The 24,660-nt window shown below is 45.8% G+C and overlaps 2 protein-coding genes across 13 annotated transcripts in view; one reads left to right on the top strand and one right to left on the bottom strand.

Moving 5' to 3' along the window:
• Positions 1–24,660, bottom strand: part of LOC147435839 (uncharacterized) — a 269,080-nt gene that overhangs the window by 47,186 nt on the left and 197,234 nt on the right. The gene's annotated exons all lie outside the window — the stretch shown is intronic.
• The window catches only part of LOC147435840 (uncharacterized), a 268,590-nt gene that overhangs the window by 47,129 nt on the left and 196,801 nt on the right, over positions 1–24,660 (top strand). For 5 of the 6 annotated variants that reach the window (XM_086488754.1, XM_086488756.1, XM_086488758.1 and 2 more), the window contains one exon: positions 16,411–16,629. In XM_086488754.1, the coding sequence (XP_086344880.1) occupies positions 16,411–16,629 (219 nt within the window). Of the gene's footprint in view, positions 1–9,905; positions 9,991–16,410; positions 16,630–24,660 lie in introns of those variants that run through there. The other variant, XM_086488759.1, reaches the window with a different exon arrangement.

The following is a 24,660-nucleotide window of genomic DNA, read 5'->3' as shown; positions in this document are numbered from 1 at the left end:
CAGTTTCCTTTCCAGTATCTGTTCTAGAGCAAGTATCTCCTCGCCCTATTCTATTTCTGTCTATCGGTCGTTCTCATTCTTGTGCCTTTTTGGGGCACCGCGCAGATATATGTCCTTGTTTCCCATAGTCGAAGCACTTCCCCGTTTTGAGGTATTCGGCTCTCTGTTCCTCTATTAGGTTGAGGACGTGTATCTCTCTTTCCTCTTCTTCTATTATCATTTGTCGAACCTTATTCGGTCCTTGGTGTCAAAAGTTGATATGCTAGAGAAGTCAAGTTACCTGAATGCATAGAAAACCCTTGCTTAGCATGTCCCATCAATTGCTCTATGGACTCAGATTTCCGTAATAAGCAGTAATCTCGTATCTCTTTGAAAAGTCCACAGCAAAATCGCTCGATTTTCTGCTCAAAAATTTTATTTTAAAAGATGAGGCAGGTAGAAAAACGTCCAAAAATCTCTCATAATAAAGATCCAAAGTATCTCCCGAAGATGATTCCAAGAGGTAATCACAGCACGTTCGTACTCCTGAGTGAGCCACGAGAAAATAAAAAGTCGCTTGAACTTTAGCCACTTTTTTGGTGCTTCTTTTCGTAGCAGAAAAGTGGACCACTATGTTCGTGCATTTCCTTTCAAATAGGATGTTGCCCTCCTAATCTTGGAGTGCTCTGAGTAGTGGCCTAAGCTGTGTCAAACTGTTGAATAAAAGTGAGGGCCTTGTATCTCAAAAGCCTGAAAAGGTATCAAATTTTAGTGCTTGTCCACCCTCCTTAGATTCTTTGGTCTTCTTGCTCTTATCCTCGAGAAAGTCGTATTGATTGGCTCGATAGAAGTGTCTCCTCTTAGGAAAAAACACTTGGTCGTCAAAGTCCGAACTCTCAGAAGAGGATGAGTCCTCCTCAGAACTGTCAAAAAAATTTTGAGATCTTGGAGGGGATCTAGACTTCTTGGCCTTCTTCTTGTTCTTACCGTGTCTCTGAGTCTTTCATCGTTTCCAGCTCTTTTGGTCCTCATCACTTGAATCAGAAGAGTTGTCTAAAGCGTTAGAAGAGGATGAGGATGAATTGGAAACACCCTCAAAACATACGTGCTTCTTTGGTTTTTGTGCATTTGCAAAAGAAGATTGATGACCCAAGTAACCAAGGTAGTCTGTTCCCTTGTTGCGTCTCTTCGAATGCTTTGTGGTCCTCAATATTTGATTGACTCGTCGTTCTATGACATCGTCAAGTTAATCTTCAGTGTACTTGTGTGGGACAAGTGGTTTCTTCAATGTTGGCTTTAAAGGTGAGTTGATGGCTATATGCCATCGAGTGTGCATTTCGTCAATTGGCTTAGTCGAAAATTTTGCATACTAGGGATCCTTCAAATGCTGGAGCATCTGCTTAGCACAAGCATCAACCTGCTGTTGAAGATGCATCTCCATTCGTTCATACTCCATAGGCCACGGTGTCCCGTACTCTTTTTCTAAATCCACAAAAGAAGGTGGTCGTTGTCCATTTGAATTTTTCTTGCTTTCACTCGGTCCAGAGTTGTCGGGTGGGTTCGTCTGATTCTTGTGGGATTCGTCACTTGAATCCATGTGTGTTGCGGTAGAAAGGATCGGAGTTTCCCGGTGGAAGGAAAATCGGCTGAGGTCTGATACCACTGTAACAGACTTGGACACTGCCACAAAGTGATGACGTGGCTGCCAGAAACCCTAATTCTGTCAAAAACCCTAATTCTGCCAGAAACTCTAATTCTGCCCAAAACCCTAACTCTAAAAAGACGGCAAAAAATGCTGACGTGGCGGCAGCGTCGGCAACTTGCTTTTTGCGGCAGTTTTTGGGCGATGCTTTTTATGCTACGCAATTGAAGAAAGAGAGAGAGAGCTTTTGTTTGCTTTATTCCCTCTCAAGAGAGAAAGAGAGAGAGATGGTGGAAAGCAAAAGGCTTTTGCTTTATTTTAAAAGCTTTTGATTTTCAGCTTTTGAAGCTTTTGCGGCTTTGCTTTTGGCATCCATTGTACTCTTTAAATAAGTGGGTAGGCCACTCACAACTCACAGCATCTGGACGCAGACTCTGAGTGTGAGCGCCTGCCCGCACTCTTGTACTTTGAACTCAGATTAATACAAAAAGAAATACCGAATGGGGCGCTAGTCTTTGGGGCCAATATCTCTAGGCACAGAACTCCGCCGGGCCAATGTTGAATCAATTGTGAACCGTGAATTGTATTTGAAGTGGTTATTTGGTGCTGTCGTGGTATATTCTTGACTTGGAGTGTCCAAGTTTGTTACAATGGTATCAGAGCACGGCCGATTGCTCTTCGACGGGAAATCCGATCCCCAATTTTTTTCCCGCGGCACCTATGGCTTCACGCAAGGATCAGTCGACTCCCTCGGCATCCGGAGATGCAGGCAGGGATCACAAAGAAGATTCCGGCAGAGAGTATGGCCCACCTCAGCCTACTCAGGAGGAGCAACGAGAGATGAAGCATCGTCAATTGATCGGCGATGCAACAAAGACGATGGTCAGTTTTGCGAAGGACCTGAAATTGGCGAAATATATGAGCGAGACTTCTTTTCAGGAAGTGCACGAGCAGTGACAGAAAACCACAACACCACCCCCGAAACCCGCTCTCAAGAAACCTTCTTCTCACAAGACCTATTCAGAGAAGGAATTAGAAGAGATGGTTGATGCACGGATTTCTCAGTTTTTTGACGCGCAAACAAAGCTAAAAAGCACATCAAAAAGCTGAAGAAAGGCACTGACTTCTCGGGTTATTTGGGTCGTCAGTCGACATTTGACAAAGCAAAGAAACAGAAGAAGCGTGTTCGATTTGAAGAAGTACCTAGTTCTTCTTCTTCTTCTTCTTCTGACAGCTCTTCTAGCTCATCTGATTTGAGCGAAGAAGACCGCAAAGGCAAAAAGCGAAGCAAGAAACAACGCTTCGGAAAGGGCAAGAAAAAGGCAAAGAAGTCTAAATCTCGCCGAGTGAGAGACATTTCTACGGAGGACTCTTCTACAAATAGTTCAGACTCTGATGACGGCAGCTTTAATGCAAAGAAGAAGAATTTTTACAAAGCCAACTAGTATGACTTTCTGGAAGACAAAAGCAAGAAAGTCCGAGAATTTAAGGAAGGTGGACAGTCAATTAAATTTGATACGTTTTCGGGATATAGAGATGCTTCGAAGGCTTTGCCTTTTGTACAACAGTTTGACATCGCTTTCGCGGGAGGACGCTACTCCGAGCACTCTAAGATTCGGAGAGTTGCCTCTTACTTTAAAGGGAATGCTCAAACTTGGTGGTCCACGCTTCTTTTAAACAAGACTGCGCCAGTTAAATGGCTGAAATTCAAGAGGCTTTTTATTTCTTCTTGGCTGACTCGAGAGTATGAACATGATATACGAACTGCTTGGAACCATCTTCGGATGGCCAAGAAAGATACAGTGGACGCTTATTGCGAGAGATTCTGGAGCTCTTTTCTACCTGCCGCTTCATTCAAAAAGATCTTGTTCAGAGAACAAATTGAGCGGTTTACCTTGGGTCTACCTACAGAGATCCGAGATCACTGCTTGGAACAGAAGTCAGCTTCTATTCAGGAGTTGATGAGTCATGCAAAATGGGGTTTTGCCATTCACTCTAGCAACCTGACCTACCCCACCGATGAGGTCATGACACAAAGAGCCGAATAGACTTCGACGAACGAAAGTAGAAAGAGAAAGAGCAACTCAGAAAAGAAAGATGCACGACCCAAGCTTACTCCTCAGAAGCGGGCTCGCTTCGTCATGGAGGGGAAGTGCTTTGGATGCGGGGAACATGGACATATCTCCGCGAAGTGCCCTAGCAAGGCACCGAATGAACAGGATGAAGAAAGGCCAGAAAGTTCTAAAGCAGCTGAGAGACGTGGCAGAAAATGCAGATAAAAAGCAGAACTGGTACCACATTGCGTGGGGCCTGAACCGAATCAAATGAATGAAAGTACAAACTTTGCTGCTTCTGGGGCAAAGTGAAAGATCAGGAAGCTCTTTTGAAGGAGCCAAGGCCAACTTCTTTTGACTTGGAATTGGCGGCTCGATTTGGAATTACGCCCGACAGGCGGAGGCCACAGGCGGAGGTAGTTCGAGTGGCACCCAGACGGGATGTTGCCATTACATCGAGCATTGGCAAACTTCGTTTGCAATGACAGGGGTGTTTTAGGGCACGCGGAGTGACGTTCTACTCGAAATCCCTTGGTACCACAAGAACAACGCCGTGGTTGACTACCGGGTCGAGAATGCGACTTCGACAAATGAAGGGCTCAGAGATTGTACTTGATGAATTTCAGTTTCTTTACTCACTTTTTTTTTGAGAGAGAACTCAATGATGGATGAAGGTCGAATATGTTTTGACCTGAACAAAAGAACGCCAAGATTTTCTCCACACTCATGTCGATTGCTTTTCAGAGGGCTTGTCAGGCGAGTTACCGCCTGCTCGTCTTGAAGATCATACCATTGATCTGATACCTGGAAGCACACCACCGAACCGGCCACCTTACCATGTGAGCCGAGCACAGAATAAAGAGATTATGAACAAAGTGAAAGACCTCTTGGAAAAGGGTCTTGTCCAGCCTAGTACTTCACCGTATTGCTCTCCAGTGTTGTTGGTTTTGAAGAAAGACGGATCTTGGAGAATGTGCATCGATTATAGAGCTCTCAACAAAATCACCATCAAGAACAGATTTCCGATTCCTAGGATCGATGATATACTCGACAGATTACAGGGATCCTCGTGCTTTAGCAGGATTGATTTGAAGAGTGAATATCATCAGATCAAAATCGCGCCGGGAGACGTCTACAAGATAACTTTTCGGACGACTTTTGGGTTATTTGAGTTTTGGTGATGCCTTTTGGCTTAACCAATGCTCCTGTGACATTTAACCGGATGATGGACAAGATTTTTTGAGAGTACAGGCTATTCGTTGGCACTTTCTTTGACGATATCATTGTTTTCTCCAAGAATGAGACAGAACACAAAGATCACCTGCTTCGGGTCTTTTAGGCATTACGAGATCACAAGTTAGTGATTAATGCAAAGAAAAGTGAATTTTTCCTACCAGAGATACACTTTTTGAGACACATTGTCTCAGCAGCGGGAGTGCAAATGCATCCGGCCAAGATAGAGACTATCCGTGATTGGCCCGATTTGAAGAATGTCCATGAAGTTAGAAGCTTCTTGGGATTGTGTTCGTCCTACAGGCGGTTCATTCGAAAGTTTGCAGAGGTTGCTTCCCCTTTGCATATCTTGACACAGAAAGGAGTCCCTTTCTCGTGGGGACCAACAGAAGTGACTTCCTTTCAGGAATGGAAAAAGAATTTGACTATAGGACCAATTTTTGACTTTGCCGGATTTGTAGAAGTCGTTTGAAGTATATTGTGATACTTGTGGTCGTAGTCTAGATGCGGTCTTAATGCAAGAAGGCCAATGTCATTGCCTATGAGAGCCGATTGTTTTCAAGGCCGGAATTGACGGTACAGATATGTGAGAAAGAGCTTTTGGCGGCTATCCATGCTCTTATTTAGTGGCGACATTAACTACTCGGAGTCGATTTTACGATTTTTACAGATGATGGGAGTTTACGCTACTTCTTGTCACGAAAGCAATTATCGGAAAAAAAGCAGATGCGGTGGGCAAACATCTTGTTACGGTTTACTTCCGGATTGTCCATGTGCATGGACAAAAGAAATTGGTGGTAAATACTCTGTCCCGAAAGTCGTTGGTTCTGGCTATTTCCGCGATACATCATAGAAACTTCGAGGTATTGGTTGGTCAGTATCACCATAGATACAGATTTTGCATATGTATTCCGTTGAATACAGAAAGGGGAGATGGTAGCGGACTATTCCATTCGGGATGGCTACTTGATGAAGAAAACCATGTTGTGCGTTGCACAGCCGTTGAGGGAAAAAGGTTATGACTGAATGCCACCGTCCGCCTTTTACGGGTCACTTCGGCATTGCTACCATCTTGAAAGGGGTAGAGAGATACTTCTTTTGGCCGAGACTCAAGAAGGATGTGGAAGAGTTTGTGCGGAGTATGCCAGAAGGTCAAGTTTTGACAGGCATAAACCACAGGGATTGTTACAGCCTTTTTACCCATACCCACCCGCCCTGGGAAAGTATTGCAATGGATTTCATCTCCCGAGAACACAGCGTGGGCACGATTCTTTATTGCCCAGGTCTTCAGATTACATGGCATGCCTGAGACGATTGTCTCCGACAGGCACCCCAGGTTCACGAGTTTGTTTCGGACGGCTATTTAGGAGAACATAGGCACGTGGTTGCAGTTCTCGTTCCACCTGCAGACTGATGGGCAATCAGAGATTGCTAATTCAGTGGTACTGGATTTGTTAAAGTCTTCTATGTTGGATTAGACGACTACTTGGGAAAGGGTTTTACCTTTGGTGGAATATGCCTACAAAAACACGTTTAAACTCTTTGATGGGGAAGGTGCAATTGAGATTCTTGAAATTGCTACGAAGGTTTCACCCTTCCTTAGCACGAAAGATAAGATTTTTCTTTGAAGCCGACCAGTTCACGAGGGACTTGGTCCGGAAGGCTTTGCGGAAATTTCGGGAAAGACAGAAAAAGGCAGCAGATCGCCATTGTCGCGATTTGAAATTGAAGGAGAATGATTGGGTGCTCTTACATATGGGAAGGCACTCTCGAGAAAGAAACCAAAAAGGGAAAGAAGCGGCTTCTTTGAAAGCTTAGCATGAGATAGTGTGGACCTTTCCAGATTCTCGGAAAAGATAAACGATATCTCCTTAGGATTGAAGCTGCCAAAATACTTAGAGGATTCACAATGTTTTTCATGTGAGTCTCTTGAAGCCTTTTGAAGGCGATGTGCCTGATGATGAACAACCCAAAATGGACGAAAACGAGCAGATACTCGTTCCAGAACAGAAATTGGCACAGAAAGAAAGAATAAAGGTAAAGTCCGAAGGCGGTTCTTGGTTAAATTTAAGAACTATCCTACATTGGATAAGTGCAGGAACTGGTAGACAAATGACTGCAGCATTTTGGTCTAATTGATCTCGAATAGACATGGTTACAATAGGGGTTAGTCAATTGGGCATTGATGAGGTCCCGACTACATCTAGACGCGATTGCTAGCTACATTGCCGATAAATCATGGTCTAAGATCCGAATGAATGTTGAATGTCATGTGATGTCCTGTGATGTCGTGTGATGTGACTGTCGATTGGTACATGTGCGAGATGTGTGTTCCTAGTACGTAGGTACTAACAGTCAAGTGTCTACTAAGACGGTTTATGGCCTTTGTCTGTTTTGCAGGCGTAATCGAGGGAGATTACAGTGCTTTCAAGAGGGGGGTATGTCACAAAGTGATGACATGGCTGCCAGAAACCCTAATTCTACCAAAAACCCTAATTCTGCCCAAAACCCTAACCCTAAAAAGATTGTAGAAAATGCTGATGTGGCAATGCTGACGTGGCAACAGCAGCGGCAACTTGCTTTTTGTAGCAGTTTTGGCAATTTTTGGGCGATGCTTTTTATGCTACGCAATTGAAGAAAGAGAGAGAGCTTTTGTTTGCTTTATTCCCTCTCAAGAGAGAAAGAGAGAGAGATGGTGAAAAGTAGAAGGCTTTTGCTTTATTTTAAAAGCTTTTGATTTTCAACTTTTGAAGCTTTTTGGGGCTTTGCTTTTGTCATCCCTTGTACTCTTCAAATAAGTGGGTAGGCCACTCACAACTCAGAGCATCTGGACGCAGAGTCCGAGTGCGAGCGCCTGCCCGCACTCTTGTACTTTGAACTCAGATTAATACAAAAAGAAATACCGAAAGGGGCGTCAGTCTTTAGGGCCAATATCTCTAGGCACGGAACTCTGTCGAGCCAGTGTTGAATCAATTGTGAACTGTGAATTGTATTTGAAGTGGTTATTTGGTGCTGTCGTGATAGATTCTTGACTTGGAGTGTCCAGGTTTGTTATAGACACCCCAAATCAGAAATCTAGCACGACACACGAGAGAATCACTTAAAAACACTTCACAAACTTTATCACAGTTAAATAGAGTCGACATGGCCCGGTGTAGTTCCGTGCCCAGAGGTATTGGCCCCAAAGTCTGGCGCCCCTTTCGGTATTTACTTTTATTTTAATTCTTGGGCAAAGTACAAAGTCCAAGGGTCCTCTTTGCTCAGCTGCTCGTCAACAAGTCTGAGTGCAAGAGGGCACCTCAATACATATTTAAAGGCCCATGTCCTCTCACAAAAGCAGTACATGAAAAAACTTTAAACTCAAAATCTTCTGACCCCAAAAGATGGAGCACAAATCAGGGAAATCCGGACACTGCCACATCAGCACTTGTCAGCACATTTTGCGGAAATCCACACGCTCTGCCACGTCAGTAATCCAGCATGATTTGCGGCGTCCGTGCAGCCTGTAGGTTAGCGTGAAACGCAGGCTTCCGTCCGGTTCTGCCACGTCATCAGTTTGTGACAATACCGAGGGAATCTAGTCGAGAAGATGGTGGCGTACGGTTGAGAGCTCGAGTTGTTTTGCCAAGGACAGCGAATGACAGCAGTGGCGAGCGACGATGCAAGGGAAGCAGCAAGAGGGGGGGGAGGGTTTGTTCTCCAACGCGAAGGTAGAGGGGAAGGTGAGGTAGCGTGCGAGGGGGAGGGGGCCCACAATGAGCAGCAAGCTCCAGGAAAGTCAATAGCTCCTTGGAAGCAAGGATTGGCCAATCTTTTCCCGAAGAAGCATTTATTTGAATCAACTTCGGATTGGCGCCTTATTGTTCTCATGCCACTATGCCAGTTATTTATAAGCTAGCTACTAAGATGTTGGCTACTAGAACTAAGGGTTTCTTACATGATGGATTACATCCTGCTCAATATGGTTTCATTTCTCAGAGGTCGATTTATGATAATATGGCTACTGCATATTTTGGCATGGAATATACCAAATACATTAAACAGGATGTGCTTGTGCTTCAAGTTGATATCGAGAAAGCCTTGGATACTGATAGTTGGGATTACATTGCCATGACCATGGCACAATTAGGATTTGGATTGAGATTGTAGAATGTAGTGTATTGGCTTACCAAAGATTGAGATCTTGGAATTTCTAAAGATTTGTTAGGTAAGGCTGCCCTTTGAGTGCCTTACTTTATGATGTGTGTCTTCTCATCCTTTGCTTACATATTTGGATCATACGTTGACCTCTAGTGCACTACATGATTTGCTACTGCCAGATGGTAAATCATTTGTAGCTTGCGCTTATGTTGATAATTCCTTTTTTCTGGCCCGCAATATGCAATTAGATGTACAAAGGTAATGGAAGCACTTGAATTATTTGAACAGGCTGTAGGCCTTTATGTTAATTTTTGAAAATCCAAACTTTTAGTCATAGATGCGTAGCCATGGCACAATTTGACTTGGCCGGGTGACATTCCTTCACAGTCACATGTGGTCAGACATTTGGGATATCCGATAGGTTCCATATCTCATGTCAACAAATGACTCAATGGGTGATGCAGAGATTAAATTAAAATCTTGATCACTAGAAGCTTTCTACATGGCCACCGCGTGTTTAGTACGGACTGTGCAAGCTATTGCTATGGCATATATTCAATTCTTTTTGCCATTGATAATGTGGAGGAAAGAGGATACATATTTTTTTATGACTTTGGCCATGGATATTATAAGGAAATTAAACATGCTAACAAGGGGCCTATATCTTATGTTAGTCAAGAGGCTTTGTTCTCCGAAACAGCATGGTGGTTTGAATATTCTCAACATACACTTTTATGCATTGACAAGAAAGACCTCTTTGCTTCTCGAGCTTGTATCTCAGTGCTAGGATTGGGCTATTATGTTGGCATACTTGTATGTTAAGATGTTTTCTATGTCTTTTGGCAATTGCACAGTTACACATTGGGACATGGGTTTTGGTCATTTTGATGGCAAGATTGCTGGTTTCCTTTCTCTACAAAGCCGATTTTAGCGTGGGAAAAGGTTGTACATTTTTTTTAATTAGCACCACAATTGAATAATGGTTCTAATTCTCTTCATTTGGAAAGTATTTATCGGAGCAGAGTTTTTCATGAACCATTGACTGTCCAAGAGCCTAGGAAGGCTTATTTTCTTGCAAAAAAAGGTGTCTACTTCATTAAGATGTACTAGATGATAGAGATCTATCTTTTGTAGATGCTTATGTCAAACTTGGCTTGGGCTATCATTATTGTCCTTTATGGAGAAAGATTCAAAATTTGTTGGCACCTTATGAGCCTATTCCTCCTCTGAATAAGTCCAAAAGATTGGTAGATTGAAGTCTTTGTAGGGCCACCCCTGCTTTGTGATCCTTTGTCTTTGTCTCAGCTTTCTGTGCATTAGGTTTACACTTTCCTCCTTCTTGGGCCATAGGTTCATGGTTATGCAAATAGCATTTGGAAAGTGCATAAACCTTTGTCTTGGTGGAAAAAATGACTCAAGATTATATGGAGCAATAAGATGGCTTTAAAATGTCGGCTTTTTCTATGGCACTGCTTGCTTGCAGTTCTTCCGGTTGGGTCTTTCCTGGAAAGGTGCCATGTGGCATCCTCTCTTTGTTATATTTGTGGTCTGTCGATTGAAACTGCTCCTCATCTATCATGGAATTTTACTACCTCTCGAAATTTGCTTGATCATATAGCAAGGCTTCTTCGAGCTCGTTTTTCCTTCTATGTCTTTTGGGAAACATTTTGGCTGTTTGGTCTTTCTGGCAGTACATAGCCTTTTTTTATTGGCTTCAAACTGGGCCATATGTATGATTTAATAGTCAAGAAATCGGTCTCATTTTGGTGAGTCACCGATTCACACCTTTTCCTTATCAAGGAAATCTCCCTTGTGTGTGTGTGTGTGTGTGTGTGTGTGTGTGTGTATCTACAGCGATTGATGTATGCTCATGTGCGTGTGTGTGTGCGCGCGTGTGTGTGTGAGGTGTGCGTGTGTGTGAAAGTTTGTCGTTCTCAAGCAGTTCGCGAGCAGGTCTGAGAGAGTTCGCGAGCAGCTGTGTTTGTGACTCCGCGAGTAGGTCTTAGTCAAGAAGGAGAGCGCGAGCAGGTCTGAGAGAGTTCGCGAGTAGCTTTCTCTACGTGTTCTGCTGCGTTCGTCTGTGCGCTGCAAGCAGGTGACCCAGAGCGTGCTGCAGTTTGTGCCTTTGCTCGTCCCCTGCGACTGCTTGTTGGGCTTCTTGGTACCCAGCAGGGCTGATGTGATTGGGTGCTGTGTTTTTGCTGACTCTGCAGGAGGGGTTTTTTCAGTGACTCTTTTTTTCTCAAAGGGTGTTCTAAGCATACTCGGTGTAGGTTTCTGTACGCAGTCTGGTGGAAGTGACAGGCTTTTGTACAGCTGCTGCTGGTTTTGTATAGAGAAACTTAATAAAACAAAAAAGTGATTAAAAAATCTGCTGGTTTTTTTTTTGGGTGCTCGCTACTACAGTAAGGTGTTCCTGCTTTCTGTTCGACTCTTTGTGTGTTTAGCGTCGGAAAGCCATGGGAAGTTTCTTGGAGGCCTCGTCTGAGATCAAAGCCTATTTGTATGAAGACTTTGGGGAGGCTCGGAAAGCCTGGAATGCACAACCCCCTCTTCTTGAAGTTCGTATTCACGTACAGGAGCTCATGGACCCGGTTGCACAATATGCAATGAATGCAGTTATTTTGTTTTTTCCGGTGAAAATGCCTACTGCGCAGGATGTTGGGCAATGGGTTGATTTTTTGCTCAAACGCCAGGTTGTCCGAGGTGCCTATTTGGTGCTCGTGGCTTTTACGAAGTCCTTTTGGTGGATATTGAAGCCAAAAACCTGTTATTGGAAATGTCTCCATTGTTTTTTGGCACATAGATGACCCATGTCCTACCATGGGCATTGACAAAGGACTATCAAAGTCTTATTCGTCATAAATGTCCAGTGTGGGTGGAAATTGTAGATTTCCCCCGAACTTGGAGACACTTTTTGCCACTGTTGGTTGCACAACTTGGGAAGGTGATTTGTCCTCCAAAGCTGGATGCGAATACCAACAGGTTTTGTATTTTATGGGACACTGACAAACCTATGCCGGAAGGCATCATGGTTTATTCGGGGGACCCGTGGGTGGGCAAGCGCCCATTTAAACTTAAATGGGGCAAGTTTGCAAATTCATGTTTCCATTGTGGTAAGTTTGGGCACATGCAATCTGAATGTCCTGAACCCGTTCTCCAACCAGCCCCTTTGGCAGTTCTATCTCCTGCTCCTGTTTCTACAAGCAAAACTCTCAGTGAGTCTAAGCAAAACTCTTAGTGAGTCTAAGCAAAATGGAAGTTTGGTTGTTAATGTAGCTCCTAATGTGGAAAAAGGAACAGCCAAGTCTCTACAGTGTGCAGCTTCGGGTAATGGTAATGCTGTGAAGGGGAAAAATGTAGGGTCTAGCGATTGTGGTGCTTGGGTGACACCCAAAAAGATGGTGAAGATTCGCACACCCCTCTCCTCTCGTAATTATGTTCCATCTACAAATGCGAATTAGAATGCATCGTTTAAGAAACTCCCATGTAATGATAATCGTACGTGGAGAGACAAGCATGCGATCATCTTCTGGTTTCTGCGCAGATATTTGACTTGTGGCATTCTCTTTATCCGGACGGCACGGGTTTCACCTTTCAGCATGTTGCTCATCGCTCGTATCGTGCACGTCTGGATAGATGGTATGTTCTCCACAGGCAACAGTATGTTGACTTAACATGTGGTATAAAAATGGACTATTCCTTGCAGATGTGTGATCATCACCCTGTGATATTGAATTTGTACTTTGGGCAATCGCTTCGTGATAGACCTCTTTCTCGGAAGCGTCTGCTGCATATTAATAATGCTTATCTTACCCATGACGCTTTCGAGATATGATTGTTGGACTTGTTCCCCCCTTGATGGTTCACATGCATCTTGATCTTGATGCAGCGTGGTTTCAATTTATTGTGCAAGTGCAATGTGCTATTCAGGATTATGGCAAACAATATTTGCATTGGACTCGCGGCAAAGTTATGGATGCTAAACAAGCATGTCAACATTTGCAGGAATTGGCTAATTCGAGGCCTTTATCTGACTATGAATTATCGGAGTTGTGTGAAGCCCATGTATGCATACAACTTCATGATAAACGGAAGCTTGAAAAATGGAAAACACGGGCTTGTCAACAGGCTTTTGTGGATAAAGGATGTGCTTCGAAGCAATTTTTCAAGCATTTGCATCACACAAGACATTCTCAGAGCATCAAGCGTGTAAAGACTTCTTCAGGTGCTTGGACATCCTCTAAATAGGAACTTGTTGACGCCATGGTCTTGCATTATACACAGGTTTTTGCTTCTCCGCCTCAAGAATCGTTAGCGGTGCATCAAGCTCGACGGTTGCTGCTCTCTCATGTTCGTCCGATCATTTCTTATCAGGATGCACTTTCCCTTGAGGAACCTTTCACTGATTCTGAATTGCATAGTGCGTTGCTTTCATTGGGCCGCTGGCGATCCCCCGGCTAGGATGGGCTTACTGTGGAGTTTTTCATCTCTTTTTGGGAGACTTTGAAAGAGCCCTTTCTTTTCATGATGAATGCAGCATGGGAAAAGCAAGATTTGCTGGTTTCTTGGCAAGAGGGCCTGCTTAAATTGTTGCCCAAACAGGCACTTTGTGAGCATTTCTCGCACTGGAGACCGATTACGTTGATGCCTGTCGTGTATAAGATTTTGGCTAAGTTGTTGGTGAACAGAATTAAGGATCACCTTTTTGCAGGAATACATCAAGCTCAATATGGTTTCATACCACGTCGGCAAATTAATGACAACTTGGCTAATGTGATGATTGGCATGGAATACACAAAGTACACGCACCGGGATGTGCTTGTCATGCAGGTTGATATTGAAAAGGCTTTTGGTACTGTGCAGTGGGACTACATTGCAACCACGATGCGTTGTCTTGGGTTTGGTTCTAAATTTGCCAATATCGTTTATTTCTTGTATGCTTGCAGTTCGTCTTTGGGGATCCTTGATGGTGAACTGACAGACTGTTGGCCCCTTGGTTGCTCAGTTAGACAAGGATGTCCCCTTAGTGCATTGTTGTATGCTATTGCCACACATCCTTTGTTGATGCATCTGGACCATTTGACTTCCATTGGTTGTCTTCATGGCCTGCAGTTATCGTTGGGTCGCAACTTCGTTGGGCAGGCTTATGCCGATGACTCGTTGTTTATGCCTCGTAATTGTCAAGCTGATGTTCGAGTGCTCATGGAAGCTTTGGAGATGTATGGGCTTGCAACGGGTCTTCGAGTCAATTTTCGTAAATCGAAGCTTCTACCACTGACTTCTTGTGATTGGCATGATTTGCTGTGGCCGGGAGAGATTGTTCCTCCGAATGTGATTGTAAGGCACTTGGGGTACCCTATTGGTTGGAATGTCACCCATACTCAAAAAGTGCATTGGGTCATGCAATGTTTGAACGTCAAATTGCATTACTGGAAATTGTCCACTTGGCCACTGCATGTTCGGCTGCGAATTGTTCAGAGTATCATGATGGCTTATGTTCAGTTTTATTTTCCATTGTTGTACTGGCCTCGACATTGTCGCACGTCACTTATGTCATTGATTTTATCTCATCTGTGGCGCACTCATGCTCATAAAAAAGGCTTGCGTTTGATGTCAATGGACAAACTTTGCACTCCAAAGCGATATGTTGGTCTCAATATCTTGGACTTGCGCCGGCATGTTCTTGCCTGGAAAGCTATGTTTTTGCCGACTCTTGTGCAACAAACTCAACCATGAGCCCTTATGCTTGCCTCCTTGTGTCGGCATGTTGTTACTTCCTCCTTTGGTCATTGGAAACCATCTTTTTGGGAGGTTGTGTTTGGTAGGATGGAAGGGCACGTTCTCGGATGCCCTATCACCTCCACTTTGATTTCTGATTTGAAGGAGGTTACAATGCATTTATCGTGGTCCGTTCGTCAGCATCAGTATGGGAATTCACTTCGATTAGAGAGTCTCCATTGGAGTCGGGTATTCTCTCCTGCTTTGGTTGACCGCTCACCCCGTCAGGCCTACTTTCTCTCCTATCGTGGTTTGCGAGTTGTTGGTGATGTCGTTGATGATGTAGGGTACACTTTTCAGTTTTCCTTTGCTGCTACTCGTTTTGGGTTGGGCATGCATTACCGTCAGTTCTGGAGACAGCTTCAGCTCATGCTGGTTGACTTTCTGCCTGTTCCGCCTTTTGTTGCTGGGGATCGCATGTCTGATTGGTGCCTCCAAGACATGCCTTTCAAAGCCATGTCTACTAGTAAGGTTTATGCTCTTCTTCTGCCTTAACCCTGGATTGCTGATCATTGTAATGCATTATGGTCGATGCATAAGTCTGATACTTGGTGGAAGAAAGTGCTTGTTGCCCTTTGAAAGAGCCATTTGCCTTTTAAGGAGCGATAGTTTCTTTGGCGATGCTTGGTTGGAGTCCTTCCAGTGGGTGCTTTTCTCAATGTACGTCAAATCTACTCCTCCCATTGTGTTCGTTGCTCGGTTGCAGCGGAGACTGTCAGCCATCTCCTATGGGATTGCTGCGTCACTAGAGAGTTTCTTCATGGCATAGCAGCTGGCATGCGGCTTCAATTCCCCTTCATGGTTTTTCACAAAAGGTTTTGGGCTTTCAGCATTCTCCCACCTTCTTCACAACAATTTGCAGTTTTCTTTATGTGGGTCAGATTTTGGGCCTATTGGACCCTGAGGCGTCAACGCAACAGCTGTATGTTCTCTCGTGCTGATGCAGATCATTTTCAGTTTTTCCAGCTTTCCCTTGGGCAATCCTTATGTTTTGCCTTGGCAGTGGGTGATGTCACTTCAGACATGCATCGCCTTTCTTATGAATGCTTTTAGCCTGTTTTGGCAGATGAACACTTTTGTGTTCACACTTTTGTATGTGTTCATTTGTGTGGGTTTTCCTCGTCTTGAGGTTTCCCACTAGTAAATTAATCCCAGAGATTTACAAAAAAAGTGTGTGTGTGTGTGTGTGTGTGTGTGTGTGTGTGATTCCATGTTTGCTAATTGTATATTCTCGCAAACATAACACATTCTTACTAGCATGCGAAATCCAGCAAGTAGAAGTCATAGTTTTCTTGCAATGAAGCTACCTGCTGACTATAAAAGATAACATTTATCATTGTGACATGTCATAGCATCATGCATATTAGAACCCAAAGTTTGCATACTCAAAAGATAGCCACCATCTAGTACAATTGTTTTACATAAAAACTGCTTAAAATCGCTAGTAGATCATAAGTTGTCTAGACTCGAGAGTCTCAAGTGTTTTGGTCGGCCATTTGATCATTTTGCCAGCTGTATTTACTGCTGATGCCTTAGAGAAATTTTCAAGCTGAGTTGAATATGTTGCATGTTACCTTACAGGTCTGGATGGCTCACGTAGGGGCACGCTTACGCATAAAAGCTGTCAAATACACTGATTCTCGAGTGCATTTAACTGAAGAAATTCTTAATGGTATCCGGGTCATCAAATACAATGGCTGGATAGCTCCATTTCTGCATCGAATTGAGGAATTGCGCCATCATGAAATAAATAGAATCAGGAGGGCTTCATTTGTAAGAGCTTCAACTTCTGCTATACGGGTATGTCTTGTCTCCTCAACATCGACGTCACAGTATGAATGAATCTATACTTTTATTGAATTTTCTCACACACATTTTGTCTCCTCCTGAAATAGAAACTCAAACATCGATTGACAAATGGCATCATAGATTTAGTGCTGATTCACGAGGCTTGCTCGTGAAAGCATACCGGTCCTGCAAAAGAGCACACAAAGCAAACCTGAGACTATTGGAATTTTATTTGAGTATCTTTGGACTTATTAGCCACTCCCACTCTTACTTCATCGCACATCGGGCACGCTCCCGCGTCTTCATCGCTCTGTCTTATAGGGCATAAGCCATAAATTACCCAACACATGGCGTTCATGGATTCAGTAGAATATTTGCAATTTCTGCTCAATGACCTTCACGACATTCTTTCGTGGCATCCTAGGAAAATCTTCCGATGCTGCAAAGTTTTTCAACAATTTTTGAACTACATGTTACTTCCTCCGATGCTCCAGGTGGTACCTCCTCCTCAGGCACCAAAAAGTACGAGAGCTTCCAACCGGAAACCTTCTCAGCCGTCTGTTTCGATCGGGGAGTCTTTAGGAATATGATGCAGCCATCTGACCTCAATCTAGTGCAACCGCTTTTGCCACCGCCATTGCCCCCACCTCTACCACCACCGCCGCCACCAGGCTACAATGGTTGGAGCCGGTATGGATAACCTTATTATCCATACCTGGGATATGCACCGAACCAACCCAAAGATTTCAAGGAAGGCGACACGACAGTCACATTGCTCACTTTTTCCAGGGTGAAATATCAGAAGAAAGCATTGTAGTTCCTACAGCAATTCGACAACATCTATGCTTTGGGAAACTATACAAAAGAATCCAAGATTTCTTGAGCAGCAAGATTTCTTAAAGATAGTGCTATGCAATGGTAGAGTTCAATTGCGACACAACCGCATACTCCAAGGACCTGGCAAGCTTTCAAGACAGTTTTTGCACGCAATTACGTGACTTCTATGTTTGAAGTCCGGAGTTTGGTAGAGTGAGGCAACTTGAAAATGCTTGCCACCAAAACCATAGACGTCTATAACCAAAGGTTTCTCTCAGTGTACCTTCTGGTGTCCTTCTTTAAGTTCATTTCCTTGGAGGACCAGTGCGAGCGCTACACCATTGGACTACCATCACCATTCCAGGAATATTGTCTTTCCAAGCAAATCTCTACCATGCAAGAGCTTATGGACCATGCCGCAGTCATCTACAAACTGGTGAAGGGAAAGCTAGAGTTTACCACAGAAGAACCTACAGCCACTAACCACAACTCTCGCCAACAAAGAACAAATTCTCGAGAGTCTCGTGAAAGCCAACCGCAAAGGCCTCGTTTGACACCTCAACAACGAGATACCTTATCTAAACGGCCCGTAGGGCGGTAGGCGTTGGCTTTCACCCGAAATTCTTTACTTTAGACACGCACACAGAGTACTTTGTAAAGAGAACCTGCGACGGGAATTAACACTTGAATACACACAGCTCGGAAGCTAGAATGCTCCGAGCAGACACCGACAACCTGTAGGCCCCAAAATTGGCACCCCTTTCGGTATTTCTTTATTCCTTAGGAGGGTAAAGTACAAAGAAGAGTCCTGGGAATCCTTTCACTGTATCCCACTAGATACCGCCTGTTTTGGGCAAATTTCAGCAGCATAACAGCCCCAAAACTTGCGCGAAACCAATTCCCCTGCTGGAACTCACTTCTACTGGCGTATACCCTCTGATTCCTGCCCAAAAACAGTAAATTCAGCATGCTGTATTTATTGGTTTTTGCCCTGTTTTCAGCCCCAAACAGTCCCCTAACTGTCCTCTGCCAGTGGGGCACGATTCCCAAAGGTTTTGGCGTCCGTATGGCTGAAAAACGGTCAAATTACAGCGCATACACAGCGCTGATTTTGCACCTGTATGGTGAGGTTATGACCCTCACCAGTGCCTGCTTTGGAGTAGCAGCTAGCTACCCCTGTTCCTGCTCAAGGAGGCTCTTGCCTCAGCAAAAAAGCATGAACCCACACAGCTGTACATCAGTCAAATGAGTAGCCCTCTTGTGGGACATCACATAACTGCACGTAGGGGAGAGAGAGAGCAGTGTGTAGTGTGCAGGGCATCACTCCTAGCACCACACTGTACATGAGAGGGAAAGGAAGCACTCCATAGCTCTTAACCTGTGACAGTTTGCAAAAAGAGTCTCTCCCAGCTTAAAATTCAGCGCCCTTTCTTCCTTGCATTGGAAAGTGCACAGAAATGTGCCACCTGGCGCATTTACAAGCATTTTCCCGTTTCGGGTTCGTCGCTTAAAAATATCCTGACTGGTTGTCCAATTGACATCGCGGCAGAGTTGTAAAATGTTCCCCGAGTCATACCGGAGGTAATGACGCGAAAACATTTCACGGCCCAAAATAGCAATTCCCTAAATTTTAGGAGATGCTTCCGTTGGGCTCCCACTGGTCTTTTGACCATCTATCCTCGTTGGGACCGCATCCAAAAGTGCAATGTGGCCCAACTATCAGATACTTTTTGTTGGTGATCCCACCTTGACTTTATGCCTTTATTGAGTTCACTTCCTAGTATCCACCAACTTGCTCAGTGCGACGGGGGGACCTATATGATCTTGCTCTGAGCCTAGACATCCTCTTACCGTACGAATTCCAATGCCGACCACTTCCCGTCTGCGGGTGAATCTACCGTTCACATTGGCCATACAATGTCCGACCGTTTGCTACTTCAAAAAGAGGGTCTCAAAACAAATAAAATAAACCCCATTGGAAAGAAACCAACAACCAAGGTTAGCAATTGCCACATCTTTGTGACATGGTTAATAACTGCCACGTCCTCGTGACACATTACTACAAGAAGGCTAATGTTTTGGATGCTTTCAAACAGGACATAACTATTTTGGTTGTCCCCAACGCACTGACAGACCAGTGGAGCCGACGCCCACGCCGACGGTTGACGGAAACCAAGGACCATCTCCAACCAAACGAGCTAAACCAGCCATTGGATTAGTACGTGACATCTATGGCATATGCCTTGAAAGTACAAATGAATTGTGTCGAGCATATAGCAAAGTCAACAGTTCGGAAGACCTAATTTTCTTTGACCCAGGAGCTACAGAGAACTTCATCCATCCAGAATTCTTGAAGCAGATGGACTTTGATTATGATGCAGAGGGTGGAGAAATTGAAGCTGAGCTAGCCACGGGGCAAACTCAGAAAGTGGTGCCGCTCATTGGTGCTCTTCTAGTGACTATCCAAGATTATCATGGAAAAGCCGATTTCCACATTATGAAGTTGGGCAATTGTGATGTTCTCTTGGGCATGCCTTGGCATGACAAGAATGATGTGACTCTCCAGGTTCGGAACCGAACCATCACCATGATGCAGAAGGGCAAGCCAGTCGTCCTCAATGTTCGGTTGTTCGAACAAAACCCTGAATGAACTATCTAGTTGTTTTATAGTTAGACACTTTTAAACTTTGTTTGGAAACTATTGTTTGAAACTTTGTTTGAAATGGATGGTATCTATTTTAAACCTGTCTTGGTGCCAATTTGAATTGTCTGACTCTGGTTTTAATACTGGCTTCAATGATTGGTGATTTTTACTCCCAGCTCGAGTAGTGAGAAATAATGTTGAGAAAGCTTGTTCATACTCATGGCTTGGACCCTTGTGGTTATTTGTGGGGGGAGTATTGAATGATTGAAAAGTGTTGTGTTTACTCATGCCCGAACCTGGATGGTTATTTACGGGAGGACTATTAAGAAGTCTGAGTAGTCCTTACTCTCAGCACCTCCAAACGACGCAGGCTACAGTTTGGGGGGCGTTTGGTTGTAAAAGGCCTCTATATCTCATGGCCCGGACCTTTTTAGGTTATTTGCGAGAGGAGTAATGAGGGAGTCGTTGAACAGCTTATGGCCCAGACCGGGATGGTTATTTGCGGAGGGAGTGTTTATCGGCGACTTTATGTTTATATGTCTTGTAACATGCATATATGAGGACGGCTGTATAGAATTCAAAAGTGGGAGAAAACGCTTGCTGTTGCTACCCTCGCCCCCTCCCCTGCGCATTCACCTGCACACCCTCTCTCTCACCATCGCTCTCTCCCCCCCTACCCTCCCTCGGTCTGCCCTGTCCTGCACAACCAGCTGCCTGCTCTGCCCGCTGCCAACGTGCAGCCAGTTCACAGCGCGTCTCTCTCAGCCCCTCGCGCCTCAACCCGCCCGTCTGTCCTTGCGTCACGTTCCCGCTTGCATTCGCGTTCCCCCCCCCAACCAATCCCACTTCTTAGCTCGCAGGAGTCTGTCTTTTCAGCCTTGTAGGAGTTTCGCGTCACCTTCGCCTTTCTCGACTCAGCAGCAGACACACAATGGCAGCTCCTACTCCACCTCAGAGGGACTCCACTGAAGCCCCCTTGCCCGACACCGCGGAGCAGACCCTTAGACTTGCTCTTTCGCCAGAAGAGCAAGCGAGCTTGATGGCCGAACTGGAGAGCTTGCAAGCCACTTCGGTTATTTGTAAGATCATTGGCACTCGACGCAGTCGGGGCGAGGTTCGCGATTTACTACAGGCCCGTCCTCTCTCCAATGTGGGCAAGATCACCGATGTTGAGATCCTCGAGAGAGGGTACTACCAGGTAGAGTTGGAGTCTACAGATATGACAGCCAAGGTGATTTCGATGAGCCCACTCGGCATCCGAGCAGCTCAAGCTTACTTCCGACGTTGGCATCATGGTTTTGACCCTACTATAGATGTGCTCGAGAAGAAGGCAGACTTGCTGATTTCGGTCTGTTTCCCAGGCCTGAGGCGAGAGTACCTCCCTCTCCTCCCCAGGATTAGTTCCATGTTTGGGACAGTTTTGGAGTCTCCACGCACTGCAGCTTCAGTTGTGGCCAAGGCCGTAGGTTTACCTGCACAGCTACAGGCCCGTCCTCTCTCCAATGTGGGCAAGATCACCGATGTTCAAATCCTCGAGAGAGGGTACTACCAGGTAGAGTTGGAGTCTACACATATGACGGCCAAGGTGATTTCGATGAGCCCACTCGGCATCCAAGCAGCTCAAGCTTACTTCCGACGTTGGCATCATGGTTTTGACCCTACTATAGATGTGCTCGAGAAGAAGGCAGACTTGCTGATTTCGGTCTGTTTCCCAGGCCTGAGGCGAGAGTACCTCCCTCTCCTCCCCAGGATTGATTCCATGTTTGGGACAGTTTTGGAGTCTCCGCGCACTGCAGCTTCAGTTGTGGCCAAGGCCGTAGGTTTACCTACTGTGCAGGTTCTTGTTCGTGACACACACTCCCTCCCCAAGGTGGTATTGCTCCCTCGAGTGAGTGGGGGATGGATCAAACAGAGTGTGGAATATTTGGGTCTCCCGAATTAGTGTTTCATTTTTAAGCAGATAGGCCATTTGGCAAAGGTCAAACAGAGTGTGGAATATTCGGGTCTCCCGAATTAGTGTTTCATTTTTAAGCAGATAGGCCATTTGGCAAAGGCCTGTCCTCACAGGAGACCTCGACCCACAGCACATGCGCAGCCTCCCAAGGATGAGCATGCCAAGCAGCCAGATACAGAGGGCGCACAGGCTAGTACCTCAACAGAGACCAGTGATCAGATAGCTGACGGTTGGCAACAGGTGCCTAGCTGCCATCGACAGGGGCGGGCACGCCCCACTGCTCCCCCAGGTGGCCGACCTTCTACAGCTCAGCAGCACTCGGTTCCGACTGGGAACCGTTTTGACCCCCTTCAGCAGGACCCGCTTGAGGAGGCCCCGTCCACCCTGGTGGCCGACCTTCTACAGCTCAGCAGCACTAGGTTCCGACTAGGAACCATTTTGACCCCCTTCAGCAGGACCAGCCTGAGGAGGCCCCGTCCACTTCGGTTCCTCCATCACCGCCTCTTCCTCCCTCAGACACTGCCGCTACGCCTCCCCCGCCTCCTCCCTCTCCCCCCCACCTCCACCTTCGCCTCCCGCCCCTCCTCTCTCCCCGATGGGGCCCACAGCCTCATCTCCCGACCCCTCCTCCACTCCTCCTCAGACGCAAGGTACTAGACACGTTTCTGCCGCGAGGCGTTCTCTTGGTAGTGTTTTCGCTACGAGTTGTGTGGCTTGAGAGGGACAGCCCCACCTGAGGCCGCCTTTTTTGGTGCAGACTTCTCCCTTTGCAGCAGTCCCTAGAGGTTTGACTAGCTTCGACATTCACAGACGCTGGGACTTCTTCGACTACAGTTTCACTCGGTTTCTGGGTGACTCTTCTCCTGACCTGGAGGAGGCTAGCTTTTGAGTCCACGTCCTCTTTCTTGCAGCTAGAGGCATTGAGGCTCTGGACACAGCGGTGGGTTTCTGCTTTCCACCGTGTGGTAAGATCTCATAGAATGGACCCAGCACACAGTCCTTGACTGGCTCTAGATTCAGGCTATTGAGTTCTCACACCACACAGGGGATTTAGCGGTGACGGATCTGGTGCAGACACTTTGGCCTCTTGCCCGGTTCAGCGTGACGCCTTTTATGCAGTGGGTTGCAGGCACATTGTGGTGCATTTGTTTGCTGACACTCGGTGCCCTCCTTGTTATATATTTGTGCATGAGGATTCTTAGCCAGAGGATGTAGCCCTTCGGGCTGCACTTTCAGTTGGGCGGGACAGTCACTTCTCTTGCACTTGTCTAGAGGTCGTTCGGATGCGGATTACTCCTCATCCAAACCGGCCTCAAAGATAGCGAGGTTGGCTGCTGTTGGCAGCATTTGTTTTCTCTCACTGACTCCATGAGGATCATCTCATGGAATGTGCAAGGATTAGGAGGGCCCCAGTTTCAGCGTCAAGAGCTGCAGAGATGCCTTGTGGGTGGTGAGATTGACGTTCTTATACTACAGGAGCATCATCTTTGTGAAAGCCGCATTCGGCGATGTGGTCAGATTTTGCGTGGTCGCTATTAGAGATTTTGGTCAGCTGCATTTGGACCAGGAGGCATCCAGGGTGGGGTATGTATGACTATTGCGGACTCTTTGCAGCAGGCCATTGTGGGCAGAGGGATTATTGTGCCAGGCAGGGCTTAGTCGATTACTATGCAGGTTCAGGGTTGCCTCATGGGCTTCTTGAACATCTACGCGCCCAACGTGGCGAGCGCACGTGCAAAGTTTTGGGCTCACATTGTAGAGTCTCTGCCGCAGGCAGAGTAATGGTGCATTGGGGAGACTTCAACATGTTGGAGGACCCCACTGACAGGATTGGAGGTAGCCATACTACTGTGCATGGAGTTGAGTTGGCAGCTTGGGAGAGGTTATGTATGACTGCGGGTTTTAGATGTGTGGCAGCATTCTAGCTTTGCAAGGCTACCTGATAGCTTGGCCTTCTCTTGTTCAGCAGACCGTAGAGTGGGAGGAGTGAATCTATCTCGGAGAGATCGCTTCTACACTAGTGACCACTTCTGTGACTTGGGTGGGTCAGTTTGCATTTTTCCTAGGACTTCTTTTGCGGACCATGCACCAGTGATCCTCACAGTGATAGATAGACAGAGAAGGGGGAACATGATGCTTCGCATCCCTGAGAGGGTCTTGTTGGACTCTGCGCTCAGAAAGCGAGTGGTGCCTCTTTGGGCAGAGGGCTTAGACTTTCAAGACTCTCCTACTGACAGAGTGGACTCTGGACTTGCTCAGCTTAGTCGGCTATTTCTCACGGAGTGTACGGCCCGCTTGGCTGCGCTGCCTTTAAAGCTAGAGGAGCTCCACGCGGCCCTCAAAGCACTTCCCCGTGGTAGCTGTCCAGGTGAGGATGGTCTGACTCCCATCTTTTTCTTAGAGTATTGAGACGTGCTTGGCTCAGATCTCTGTAGTGCTTTTCAGTACATCCTACACATAGGAGAGATGCCTGACAGCATGAGTGAGGGCCTCATCTACCTTATTCCCGAGGAGGGTGGCTCCTTGGATGAGATTCGACAGTGGCGGCCCATCACCATCCTCTACTGAGCCTACAAAATTCTTGCCAAGGCTCTAGGTTTGAGGATCCAGCCACTGCTAGAGAGCATCA

Source organism: Adiantum capillus-veneris, chromosome 18 (assembly GCF_014529385.1).
Source record: "Adiantum capillus-veneris isolate H3 chromosome 18, ASM1452938v2, whole genome shotgun sequence".
Lineage (NCBI taxonomy): Eukaryota > Viridiplantae > Streptophyta > Polypodiopsida > Polypodiales > Pteridaceae > Adiantum > Adiantum capillus-veneris.
Note: the sequence above shows the minus strand (reverse complement) of the source record. Positions and strands in the feature narration are given on the sequence as shown.